The sequence below is a fragment of the Oncorhynchus kisutch genome, unplaced genomic scaffold (assembly GCF_002021735.2).
Source record: "Oncorhynchus kisutch isolate 150728-3 unplaced genomic scaffold, Okis_V2 scaffold3736, whole genome shotgun sequence".
NCBI lineage: Eukaryota > Metazoa > Chordata > Actinopteri > Salmoniformes > Salmonidae > Oncorhynchus > Oncorhynchus kisutch.
Window position 1 is genome coordinate 233,143 of NW_022265681.1, and position 14,569 is coordinate 247,711.

At 44.3% G+C, this 14,569-nt stretch overlaps 1 protein-coding gene across 7 annotated transcripts in view; it reads right to left on the reverse strand.

Moving 5' to 3' along the window:
• Positions 1-1,162: 1,162 nt before the first annotated feature.
• The window catches only part of LOC116371842 (puratrophin-1), a 144,744-nt gene continuing 131,337 nt past the window's right edge, over positions 1,163-14,569 (reverse strand). Inside the window, exons 16-21 of one of the 7 annotated variants that reach the window (XM_031820915.1) lie at positions 14,272-14,452; positions 13,857-13,973; positions 11,725-11,982; positions 5,277-5,479; positions 4,685-4,747; positions 1,163-3,991 (exon numbers count right to left, since the gene is read on the reverse strand). In XM_031820915.1, coding sequence (XP_031676775.1) covers positions 4,709-4,747; positions 5,277-5,479; positions 11,725-11,982; positions 13,857-13,973; positions 14,272-14,452 — 798 coding nt within the window. In that variant the 3' untranslated portion in view covers positions 1,163-3,991; positions 4,685-4,708. Of the gene's footprint in view, positions 3,992-4,684; positions 4,748-5,276; positions 5,480-11,715; positions 11,983-13,856; positions 13,974-14,271; positions 14,453-14,569 lie in introns of all 7 variants that reach the window. The other 6 variants (XM_031820914.1, XR_004209041.1, XM_031820918.1 and 3 more) reach the window with 6 other exon arrangements.

Genomic DNA, 14,569 nt, shown 5'->3' on the forward strand with positions numbered 1-14,569 from the left:
GTGAAAACCTACACCCTCCTCAGGATCCCAGTGAAAACCTACACCCCCCTCAGGATCCCAGTGAAAACCTACACCCTCCTCAGGATCCCAGTGAAAACCTACACCCCCCTCAGGATCCCAGTGAAAACCAACACCCTCCTCAGGATCCCAGTGAAAACCTACACCCCCCTCAGGATCCCAGTGAAAACCTACACCCCCCTCAGGATCCCAGTGAAAACCAACACCCTCCTCAGGATCCCAGTGAAAACCTACACCCCCCTCAGGATCCCAGTGAAAACCTACACCCCCCTCAGGATCCCAGTGAAAACCTACACCCCCCTCAGGATCCCAGTGAAAACCTACACCCTCCTCAGGATCCCAGTGAAAACCTACACCCCCCTCAGGATCCCAGTGAAAACCAACACCCTCCTCAGGATCCCAGTGAAAACCTACACCCCCCTCAGGATCCCAGTGAAAACCTACACCCTCCTCAGGATCCCAGTGAAAACCTACACCCTCCTCAGGATCCCAGTGAAAACCTACACCCTCCTCAGGATCCCAGTGAAAACCTACACCCTCCTCAGGATCCCAGTGAAAACCTACACCCCCCTCAGGATCCCAGTGAAAACCTACACCCCCCTCAGGATCCCAGTGAAAACCTACACCCCCCTCAGGATCCCAGTGAAAACCAACACCCTCCTCAGGATCCCAGTGAAAACCTACACCCCCCTCAGGATCCCAGTGAAAACCTACACCTCCCTCAGGATCCCAGTGAAAACCAACACCCTCCTCAGGATCCCAGTGAAAACCTACACCCCCCTCAGGATCCCAGTGAAAACCTACACCCTCCTCAGGATCCCAGTGAAAACCTACACCCTCCTCAGGATCCCAGTGAAAACCTACACCCTCCTCAGGATCCCAGTGAAAACCTACACCCCCCTCAGGATCCCAGTGAAAACCTACACCCCCCTCAGGATCCCAGTGAAAACCTACACCCCCCTCAGGATCCCAGTGAAAACCTACACCCTCCTCAGGATCCCAGTGAAAACCTACACCCCCCTCAGGATCCCAGTGAAAACCTACACCCCCCTCAGGATCCCAGTGAAAACCTACACCCTCCTCAGGATCCCAGTGAAAACCTACACCCTCCTCAGGATCCCAGTGAAAACCTACACCCTCCTTCTGGATACAAAAGCCAACACATGTTTATTAAAAGTTAGAACATGTTGGGATGAAGAGAGATGACAGAGGATGAAGACAGGGGATGAAGACAGGGGATGAAGACAGGGGATGAAGACAGGGGATGAAGACAGGGGATGAAGACATTCATGCTCCAGATTCAACGAGTGGAAAGTCATTTTGTTGTTGAATGTTGATTCCCTGCTGCTTTCTACTGGTTGATACATGTACAACGTTATCACAGTCTTCCTCTGCTTTCTCCTACACAATACTAGAACCAGGGAGCACCACTGGTGCAAATATATTTACAGACAGACAATGTACATTTAGCGGATTTCCTTTCTTCTTAATGCCGTCTTTAAAAAATAAAAATAAAATGTATATGAACAAGAAACATTTTTTTATTTTTTATTTATTTATTTGAAACTCTGTAGGTGAAAGTAGCCTCTCTCTTCTTCTCTCGGTGTGTACCGTTCTCCTCTCTCCATTCTACAGCCCCGAGTCACTCAGCTGGGAGGACCTCAGCCTCTCTCTCTCTTCTTCTCTCGGTGTGCACCGTTCTCCTCTCTCCATTCTACAGCCCCGAGTCACTCAGCTGGGAGGACCTCAGCCTCTCTCTTCTTCTCTCGGTGTGTACCGTTCTCCTCTCTCCATTCTACAGCCCCGAGTCACTCAGCTGGAAGGACAGATCTACTACGATCAGGAGGACAGGACCTCAGCCTCTCAGACCCACTGGCTCTGACCTGTCAGGGAACTGACCTGGAGTCAGGCTCACGTCACAAATAGCACCTTATTCCCTATATATAAGTGCACTAGTTTCGACCAGAGCTTTTGGCCGTAGGTCTCTGGTCAACAGTAATCCCCTACATAATGAATAGGTTGCTATTTGGGATACACCCTCAGTCAGACCTGAACGGCTACAGGAAGTGGCAACAGACCGAGACACAGAACAAAACTACAACACCACCACAGTAAAACAAGATGGAGGAATCTGACGTTATGTGAAGACATTGTAAAAAAGAGTCGTACCAGAATGCCGAAAAATGAACATGTTGCTTTGGACCTTTTTTGAAGAGTATCCTGACTGATTCAGAACTAGCCTTTCATCCCAGGGTATAACATCAATCAACAGGTGAACCAGAACTATCCTTTCATCCCAGGGTATACCAGAACTATCCTTTCATCCCAGGGTATACCAGAACTATCCTTTCATCCCAGGGTATACCAGAACTATCCTTTCATCCCAGGGTATACCAGAACTATCCTTTCATCCCAGGGTATACCAGAACTAGCCTTTCAGCCCAGGGTATACCAGAACTAGCCTTTCATCCCAGGGTATACCAGAACTAGCCTTTCATCCCAGGGTATATCATCAATCAACAGGTGAACCAGAACTAACATTTCATCCCAGGGTATAACAGAACTAGCCTTTCATCCCAGGGTATACCAGAACTAGCCTTTCATCCCAGGGTATACCAGAACTAACCTTTCATCCCAGGGTATACCAGAACTAGCCTTTCATCCCAGGGTATACCAGAACTAGCCTTTCATCCCAGGGTATAACATCAATCAATAGGTGAATCAGAACTAGCCTTTCATCCCAGGGTATAACATCAATCAATAGGTGAATCAGAACTAGCCTTTCATCCCAGGGTATACCAGAACTAGCCTTTCATCCCAGGGTATACCAGAACTAGCCTTTCATCCCAGGGTATAACAGAACTAGCCTTTCATCCCAGGGTATACCAGAACTAGCCTTTCATCCCAGGGTATAACAGAACTAGCCTTTCATCCCAGGGTATATCATCAATCAACAGATGAACCAGAACTAGTATTTCATCCCAGGGTATATCATCAATCAACAGGTGAACCAAAACTAGCCTTTCATCCCAGGGTATATCATCAATCAACAGGTGAACCAGAACTAACATTTCATCCCAGGGTATAACAGAACGAGCCTTTCATCACAGGGTATATCAGAACTAGTCTTTCATCCCAGGGTATAACATCAATCAACAGGTGAACCAGAACTAGCCTTTCATCCCAGGGTATAACAGAACTAGCCTTTCATCCCAGGGTATATCATCAATCAACAGATGAACCAGAACTAGCATTTCATCCCAGGGTATATCATCAATCAACAGGTGAACCAGAACTAGCCTTTCATCCCAGGGTATATCATCAATCAACAGGTGAACCAGAACTAACATTTCATCCCAGGGTATAACAGATCGAGCCTTTCATCCCAGGGTATATCAGAACTAGTCTTTCATCCCAGGGTATAACATCAATCAACAGGTGAACCAGAACTAGCCTTTCATCCCAGGGTATAACATCAATCAACAGGTGAACCAGAACTAGTCTTTCATCCCAGGGTATAACATCAATCAACAGGTGAACCAGAACTAGCCTTTCATCCCAGGGTATATCAGAACTAGCCTTTCTCCCAGGGTATAACATCAATCAACAGGTGAACCAGAACTAGCCTTTCATCCCAGGGTATAACATCAATCAACAGGTAAATTTAGAAGTTGCAGTAAAAGTGGTCAACAAGACGATAAAGAAACCAACCATTCATAAATTCACAGGAAACTATTAAAATCATTATTTACAGAATAACCCAATAGAGTACAAGGGAAAAAAACGACTGCACCCACCAGTACTTTTGGGAAGAAAAATTACAATATTTAAATTAACTTATAAAAGCTATGCTCAAAAGTGACTTTTCTGTTTATTTAACAAGTCCCAGGTCTTTACAGTGTCCATGTGAGATGCTGCTGGCAGCGCGTCTGTCTTCCTTGGCGTGGTAATAGTGTCTTTCTGGATATCAGACCTGTAGAGAGAGACCAGAGTAACAGACTTACTACAGAGATACTACAAGAACCCAGACCTCCCATCAAAAACACCACAGCTAGCCTGAAATCCAGACCTGTTTCGTGCTAACATTCCACCTCTTGTACTCTTGTGTCATTTGTTTGGCACGACGAGGAGATGAACGTTAACACAAAGAGACTGGTACCCAGGCTATGGCACAAACAGCAGCAGCTTGGGGAAATACAGGCTTCCATACAGTATAGATTATAGCACAGCTCTTAGCCCAGGCCCCATATTCACATATCATCTCAGTAACAGTGCTGATCTGGGATCAGTTTTGTCCCCCTTTTTAGATCATAATGAATGAGATTACAAGGGCTGGTGGGACCTGATCCTAGTTCAACCACTCCTACTCTGAGAAGCTCTGTGAATACAGGCCCTGGGCGTTGTTTAGAGAAGGAGGTTTGAGTTGAGGCGTTGTTTAGAGAAGGTGGTTTGAGTTGAGGCTTTGCTTAGAGAAGGTGGTTTGAGTTGAGAAGGTGGTTTGAGTTGAGAAGGTGGTTTGAGTTGAGGCTTTGTTTAGAGAAGGTGGTTTGAGTTGAGGCTTTGCTTAGAGAAGGTGGTTTGAGTTGAGGCGTTGCTTAGAGAAGGTGCTTTGAGTTGAGGCGTTGCTTAGAGAAGGTGGTTTGAGTTGAGGCGTTGCTCCACTTACTCCAAGCAGGGTCCCAGTCAGGAATCACACTATAGTGGAAGGGCCTATGATCTGAGCTACTTTCTGGAGATGAATGGAGGGAAGGAGAGGGGGGAGAGAGGGAGAGGGGGAGGGGGAGGGAGGGAAGAGAGGGGGAGGGAGGGAGAGGGGGAGGGAGGGAGGAAGAAAGAGAGAGAGGGCGGGAGGGAGAAAGGGAGGGGAAGCCAGGGTTACAGATGTGTTATGAGGAATGTTACAAGCATTGATCATGTCAGCAGGGTTATTGATCATGTCAGCAGGGTTATTGATCATGTCAGCAGGGTTTTGCAGAAAGCCAAGCTCATACAGGTGACATTTAATCAATCAATGAAATTATAGTTAACACAAATCAATAGTATATATCACATTCCATTACAGACAAACTATCAACCATTCTTCCATGACTGCAGAATGCAGGGATCGTCACGTATCACAAATCAACTGAACTGGTGTTGTAGCGCTGGGCTGGAGAAAAACCCTGCACACACTGCATCTCTCCAGGACCAAGGTCACTGTGGATAAACTGTAACCTGACGAGCCTGTGAATCCATCTGTGACCATTACGTTCACTTACGGCTGAAATGTACTGGCTGTTGTAGCGCGGCTTGTCTTTGGGGAGGCTGGGGGAGGTCACGGCGTCGGACGGGGGACGGCAGGGGAACGAGGGATCCTCAGATAAACTGGCCTCAGGGAGGTGGCTGGACACACAGCCACTGTCTGAACCACTGGAGCCGCTTCCGGACAGACAGTGGGACGATGAACCTGAGCTCTCTGTAGCTGTGGAGGGAGGGAGAGGGAGGGGAGGAAGGAGGGAGGGAGGGAGGGGGGAGAGAAGGATGGGGAGAGGGAGGTAGAGGAGGGGAGGGAGGGAGGAGAGAGAGAGGGGGGGAGGGAGGGGAGAGCGGGGGAGGGAGGAGAGAGAGGGGAGGGGGAGGGAGGCGAGAGAGGGGGGGGGAGGGGAGAGCGGGGGAGGGAGGCGAGAGAGAGGGGGGGAGGGCGGGGGCGGAGGGAGGGAGAGACAGAGGGAGGAAGGGAGGGAGGAAGAGAGAGACAGATGAGAGAGAAGGAGGGGAGGGAGGGAGGGAGGGAGGAAGAGAGAGACAGATGAGAGAGAAGGAGGGGAGGGAGGGAGGGAGGAAGAGAGACAGAGGAGAGAGAAGGAGGGGGGAGAAGAAACAGGGAGAAGAGGAGTTGATCAACACTGATAGGTGGGTTTGGTTGGTACAGTAACTAAGACAAACTATATTAATCTTTAACTTTCAATCTGTAGAAACTATGGGAACAGAATATATATGTAAATGATGTAAATCATTAGAGATTTAAGGAGATGGGATGGACAGAGAGTCGCTGATATACAGTATGTACTCATGGAGGGATGATCTATACAGTATGGAGGGATGGAGGGATGATCTATACATTATGGAGGGATGATCTATACAGTATGGAGGGATGATCTATACAGTATGGAGGGATGGAGGGATGATCTATACATTATGGAGGGATGATCTATACAGTATGGAGGGATGGAGGGATGATCTATACATTATGGAGGGATGGAGGGATGATCTATACATTATGGAGGGATGATCTATACAGTATGTACTCATGGAGGGATGATCTATACAGTATGGAGGGATGATCTATACAGTATGGAGGGATGGAGGGATGATCTATACATTATGGAGGGATGGAGGGATGATCTATACATTATGGAGGGATGATCTATACAGTATGTACTCATGGAGGGATGATCTATACAGTATGGAGGGATGATCTATACAGTATGGAGGGATGGAGGGATGATCTATACATTATGGAGGGATGATCTATACAGTATGGAGGGATGATCTATACAGTATGGAGGGATGGAGGGATGATCTATACATTATGGAGGGATGATCTATACAGTATGGAGGGATGATCTATACATTATGGAGGGATGGAGGGATGATCTATACATTATGGAGGGATGATCTATACAGTATGTACTCATGGAGGGATGATCTATACAGTATGGAGGGATGGAGGGATGATCTATACATTATGGAGGGATGGAGGGATGATCTATACATTATGGAGGGATGATCTATACAGTATGTACTCATGGAGGGATGATCTATACAGTATGGAGGGATGATCTATACAGTATGGAGGGATGGAGGGATGATCTATACATTATGGAGGGATGGAGGGATGATCTATACATTATGGAGGGATGATCTATACAGTATGGAGGGATGGAGGGATGATCTATACATTATGGAGGGATGATCTATACAGTATGGAGGGATGGAGGGATGATCTATACATTATGGAGGGATGATCTATACAGTATGGAGGGATGGAGGGATGATCTATACATTATGGAGGGATGATCTATACAGTATGGAGGGATGATCTATACAGTATGGAGGGATGATCTATACAGTATGGAGGGATGATCTATACAGGATGGAGGGATGATCTATACAGTATGGAGGGATGATCTATACAGTATGTACTCATGGAGGGATGATCTATACAGTATGGAGGGATGATCTATACAGTATGGAGGGATGATCTATACAGTATGGAGGGATGATCTATACAGTATGTACTCATGGAGGGATGATCTATACAGTATGGAGGGATGATCTATACAGTATGGAGGGATGATCTATACAGTATGGAGGGATGATCTATACAGTATGTACTCATGGAGGGATGATCTATACTGTATGTACTCATGGAGGGATGATCTATACGGTATGTAGGCATGGAGGGATGATCTATACAGTATGTAGTCATGGAGGGATGATCTATGCAGTATGTAGTCATGGAGGGATAATCTATACAGTATGTCGTCATGGAGGATGATGATCTATACAGTATGTAGTCATGGAGGGATGATCTATACAGTATGTAGTCATGGAGGGATGATCTATACAGTATGGAGGGATGATCTATACAGTATGTAGTCATGGGGGGATGATCTATACAGTATGTACTCATGGAGGGATGATCTATACAGTATGTAGTCATGGAGGGATGATCTATACAGTATGTAGTCATGAGGGATGATCTATACAGTATGTACTCATGGAGGGATGATCTATACAGTATGTAGTCATGGAGGGATGATCTATACAGTATGGAGGGATGATCTATACAGTATGGAGGGATGATCTATACAGTATGTACTCATGGAGGGATGATCTATACAGTATGTAGTCATGGAGGGATGATCTATACTGTATGTACTCATGGAGGGATGATCTATACGGTATGTAGTCATGGAGGGATGATCTATACAGTATGGAGGGATGATCTATACAGTATGTAGTCATGGAGGGATGATCTATACAGTATGTACTCATGGAGGGATGATCTATACAGTATGTAGTCATGGAGGGATGATCTATACAGTATGGAGGGATGATCTATACAGTATGGAGGGATGATCTATACAGTATGGAGGGATGATCTATACTGTATGTACTCATGGAGGGATGATCTATACAGTATGTAGGCATGGAGGGATGATCTATACAGTATGTAGTCATGGAGGGATGATCTATGCAGTATGTAGTCATGGAGGGATAATCTATACAGTATGTCGTCATGGAGGATGATGATCTATACAGTATGTAGTCATGGAGGGATGATCTATACAGTATGGAGGGATGATCTATACAGTATGTAGTCATGGGGGGATGATCTATACAGTATGTACTCATGGAGGGATGATCTATACAGTATGTAGTCATGGAGGGATGATCTATACAGTATGGAGGGATGGAGGGATGATCTATACAGTATGTACTCATGGAGGGATGATCTATACAGTATGTATTCATGCAGGGATGATCTATACAGTATGTAGTCATGGAGGGATGATCTATACAGTATGTAGTCATGGAGGGATGATCTATACAGTATGTAGTCATGGAGGGATGATCTATACAGTATGGAGGGATGATCTATACAGTATGGAGGGATGATCTATACAGTATGGAGGGATGATCTATACTGTATGTACTCATGGAGGGATGATCTATGCAGTATGTAGTCATGGAGGGATAATCTATACAGTATGTCGTCATGGAGGATGATGATATATACAGTATGTAGTCATGGAGGGATGATCTATACAGTATGGAGGGATGATCTATACAGTATGTAGTCATGGGGGGATGATCTATACAGTATGTACTCATGGAGGGATGATCTATACAGTATGTAGTCTTGGAGGGATGATCTATACAGTATGGAGGGATGGAGGGATGATCTATACAGTATGTACTCATGGAGGGATGATCTATACAGTATGTATTCATGCAGGGATGATCTATACAGTATGTAGTCATGGAGGGATGATCTATACAGTATGTACTCATGGAGGGATGATCTATACAGTATGTAGTCATGGAGGGATGATCTATACAGTATGGAGGGATGATCTATACAGTATGGAGGGATGATCTATACAGTATGGAGGGATGATCTATACAGTATGGAGGGATGATCTATACTGTATGTACTCATGGAGGGATGATCTATACAGTATGTAGGCATGGAGGGATGATCTATACAGTATGTAGTCATGGAGGGATGATCTATGCAGTATGTAGTCATGGAGGGATAATCTATACAGTATGTCGTCATGGAGGATGATGATCTATACAGTATGTAGTCTTGGAGGGATGATCTATACAGTATGGAGGGATGATCTATACAGTATGTAGTCATGGGGGGATGATCTATACAGTATGTACTCATGGAGGGATGATCTATACAGTATGTAGTCATGGAGGGATGATCTATACAGTATGGAGGGATGGAGGGATGATCTATACAGTATGTACTCATGGAGGGGTGATCTATACAGTATGTAGTCATGGAGGGATGATCTATACAGTATGTAGTCATGGAGGGATGATCTATACAGTATGGAGGGATGATCTATACAATATGTAGTCATGGAGGGATGATCTATACAGTATGTAGTCATGGAGGGATGATCTATACAGTATGTAGTCATGGAGGGATGATCTATACAGTATGGAGGGATGATCTATACAGTATGTAGTCATAGAGGGATGATCTATACAGTATGGAGGGATGATCTATACAGTATGTACTCGTGGAGGGATGATCTATACAGTATGTAGGCATGGAGGGATGATCTATACAGTATGTAGTCATGGAGGGATGATCTATGCAGTATGTAGTCATGGAGGGATAATCTATACAGTATGTCGTCATGGAGGATGATGATCTATACAGTATGTAGTCATGGAGGGATGATCTATACAGTATGGAGGGATTATCTATACAGTATGTAGTCATGGAGGGATGATCTATACAGTATGTACACATGGAGGGATGATCTATACAGTATGGAGGGATGATCTATACAGTATGGAGGGATGATCTATACAGTATGTAGTCATGGAGGAATGATCTATACAGTATGTAGTCATGAGGGATGATCTATACAGTATGTACTCATGGAGGGATGATCTATACAGTATGGAGTCATGGAGGGATGATCTATATAGTATATAGTCATGAGGGATGATCTATACAGTATGGAGGGATGGAGGGATGATCTATACAGTATGTAGTCATGGAGGGATGATCTATACAGTATGTAGTCATGGAGGGATGATCTATACAGTATGTAGTCATGGAGGGATGATCTATACAGTATGTACTCATGGAGGGATGATCTATACAGTATGGAGGGATGATCTATACAGTATGTAGTCATGGAGGGATGATCTATACAGTATGGAGGGATGATCTATACAGTATGTAGTCATGGAGGGATGATCTATACAGTATGGAGGGATGATCTATACCGTATGTACTCGTGGAGGGATGATCTATACAGTATGTAGGCATGGAGGGATGATCTATACAGTATGTAGTCATGGAGGGATGATCTATGCAGTATGTAGTCATGGAGGGATAATCTATACAGTATGTCGTCATGGAGGATGATGATCTATACAGTATGGAGGGATTATCTATACAGTATGTAGTCATGGAGGGATGATCTATGCAGTATGTACACATGGAGGGATGATCTATACAGTATGGAGGGATGATCTATACAGTATGGAGGGATGATCTATACAGTATGGAGGGATGATCTATACAGTATGTAGTCATGGAGGAATGATCTATACAGTATGTAGTCATGAGGGATGATCTATACAGTATGTACTCATGGAGGGATGATCTATACAGTATGGAGTCATGGAGGGATGATCTATACAGTATGGAGTCATGGAGGGATGATCTATATAGTATATAGTCATGAGGGATGATCTATACAGTATGGAGGGATGATCTATACAGTATGTAGTCATGGAGGGATGATCTATACAGTATGTACTCATGGAGGGATGATCTATACAGTATGGAGTCATGGAGGGATGATCTATACAGTATGTAGTCATGGAGGGATGATCTATACAGTATGTAGTCATGGAGGGATGATCTATACAGTATGTACTCATGGAGGGATGATCTATACAGTATGTAGTCATGGAGGGATAATCTATACAGTATGGAGGGATGATCTATACAGTATGTAGTCATGGAGGGATGATCTATACAGTATGGAGGGATGATCTATACAGTATGTAGTCATGGAGGGATGATCTATACAGTATGGAGGGATGGAGGCATGATCTATACAGTATGTAGTCATGGAGGGATGATCTATACAGTATGGAGGGATGATCTATACAGTATGTAGTCATGGAGGGATGATCTATACAGTATGGAGGGATGATCTATACAGTATGGAGGGATGATCTATACAGTATGGAGGGATGATCTATACAGTATGTACTCATGGAGGGATGATCTATACAGTATGTAGTCATGGAGGGATGATCTATACAGTATGGAGGGATGATCTATACAGTATGTAGTCATGGAGGGATGATCTATACAGTATGGAGGGATGATCTATACAGTATGGAGGGATGATCTATACAGTATGGAGGGATGATCTATACAGTATGTACTCATGGATGGCTGGCTGCTGGTCTCGTGCTCCAACTCGTCTTCCTCCATACACGGGTTGATGAAGGGCCTCTCTCCCCCGGGCAGCAGGGCCTGGCTGTGGCTGCTGTACATGTGCAGGTTGAGGGGCCCCAGGAGAGTGCAGGAGCCAGACGCAGCAGGGGCCCCACCGCCAGACCCCCCGTTACTCGACGCTGTACGCTTGAAAGGGTTGGAGTGGTCGAACAGGGACACGGCAATGGAGGCTCGAGTTCTGGCACCTGGGGGACAGGAGAGGACAGGACGGGTCAGTCATATATTCAGGGACCGCTTTGCTTTAGTGGTTATTGATCAGTGTAATAGACAGTGGTTTAGTGGTTATTGATCAGTGTAATAGACAGTGGTTTAGTGGTTATTGATCAGTGTAATAGACAGTGGTTTAGTGGTTATTGATCAGTGTACTAGACAGTGGTTTAGTGGTTATTGATCAGTGTAATAGACAGTGGTTTAGTGGTTATTGATCAGTGTACTAGACAGTGGTTTAGTGGTTATTGATCAGTGTACTACACAGTGGTTATTGATCAGTGTACTAGACAGTGGTTTAGTTTAATGGTTATTGATCAGTGTAATAGACAGTGGTTTAGTGGTTATTGATCAGTGTACTAGACAGTGGTTTAGTGGTTATTGATCAGTGTACTAGACAGTGGTTTAGTTTAATGGTTATTGATCAGTGTAATAGACAGTGGTTTAGTGGTTATTGATCAGTGTACTAGACAGTGGTTTAGTGGTTATTGATCAGTGTACTAGACAGTGGTTTAGTGGTTATTGATCAGTGTAATAGACAGTGGTTTAGTTTAGTGGTTATTGATCAGTGTACTAGACGGCGGTTTATTGGTTATTGATCAGTGTAATAGACAGTGGTTTAGTGGTTATTGATCAGTGTACTAGACAGTGGTTTAATGGTTATTGATCAGTGTAATAGACAGTGGTTTAGTTTAGTGGTTATTGATCAGTGTAATAGACAGTGGTTTAGTGGTTATTGATCAGTGTAATAGACAGTGGTTTAGTGGTTATTGATTAGTGTACTAGACAGTGGTTTAATGGTTATTGATCAGTGTAATAGACAGTGGTTTAGTTTAGTGGTTATTGATCAGTGTAATAGACAGTGGTTTAGTGGTTATTGATCAGTGTAATAGACAGTGGTTTAGTGGTTATTGATCAGTGTAATAGACAGTGGTTTAGTGGTTATTGATCAGTGTACTAGACAGTGGTTTAGTGGTTATTGATCAGTGTAATAGACAGTGGTTTAGTGGTTATTGATCAGTGTACCAGACAGTGGTTTAGTGGTTATTGATCAGTGTACTACACAGTGGTTATTGATCAGTGTACTAGACAGTGGTTTAGTTTAATGGTTATTGATCAGTGTAATAGACAGTGGTTTAGTGGTTATTGATCAGTGTACTAGACAGTGGTTTAGTGGTTATTGATCAGTGTACTAGACAGTGGTTTAGTTTAATGGTTATTGATCAGTGTAATAGACAGTGGTTTAGTGGTTATTGATCAGTGTACTAGACAGTGGTTTAGTGGTTATTGATCAGTGTACTAGACAGTGGTTTAGTGGTTATTGATCAGTGTAATAGACAGTGGTTTAGTTTAGTGGTTATTGATCAGTGTACTAGACGGTGGTTTATTGGTTATTGATCAGTGTAATAGACAGTGGTTTAGTGGTTATTGATCAGTGTACTAGACAGTGGTTTAATGGTTATTGATCAGTGTAATAGACAGTGGTTTAGTTTAGTGGTTATTGATCAGTGTAATAGACAGTGGTTTAGTGGTTATTGATCAGTGTAATAGACAGTGGTTTAGTGGTTATTGATTAGTGTACTAGACAGTGGTTTAATGGTTATTGATCAGTGTAATAGACAGTGGTTTAGTTTAGTGGTTATTGATCAGTGTAATAGACAGTGGTTTAGTGGTTATTGATCATTGTAATAGACAGCGGTTTAGTTTAGTGGTTATTGATCAGTGTAATAGACAGTGGTTTAGTGGTTATTGATCAGTGTACTAGACAGTGGTTTAGTGGTTATTGATCAGTGTACTAGACAGTGGTTTAGTGGTTATTGATCAGTGTAATAGACAGTGGTTTAGTGGTTACCTCGTCCCTTCATGATGTAGTCTATAGCCCTGTCGTTGATGGCAGCATCACTGGGTTTAATGTCCAGGAACGGCTTGTTACCCACTCCCATGGAAACCATCTCCTGATTACGGATCTCTGAACACAACACAGAGATGAATTAACCACACTGGGCCCACCCAAACAGACCCAGATAACACTTGTATCAACTGTTATGTTCCCTCTCTCTCCTTCTCTCTGTCTCTCTCTCTCCCTCTCTCTGTCTCTCCCTCTCTCTGTCTCTCCCTCTCCCTCCCTCCCTCCCTCCCTCTCTCTCTCTCTCTCCCTCTCTGTCTCTCCCTCCCCCTCCCTCCCTCCCTCCCTCCCTCCCTCCCTCCCTCCCTCCCTCCCTCCCTCCCTCTCTCCCTCCCTCCCTCCCTCCCTCCCTCATCTCTACCTTTATTCCGGGTAGCCTGCTGCCAGAGGATACGTGCGATGTTGGAGGTCCAGGCGTGTTTGATGTCTGCGTTGGAGGCCTGCAGGACATACGTCTGGTTCTTACTGCTCCTGCGTCTGAACCACACCTCGAAACGAAGACTGTTGTCCCCAGATGTCTCTGTCATCCCCACGTCTGCCGTCTGGGGAGAGGGAGAAAGAGAGAGAGGGAGGGAGATGTGATTCCCAACAAAATAACATTCCTTTTTTTTTTTACAACTTCTACGTTTCTGCTTATCACATCTCTACATTGTAAAAAC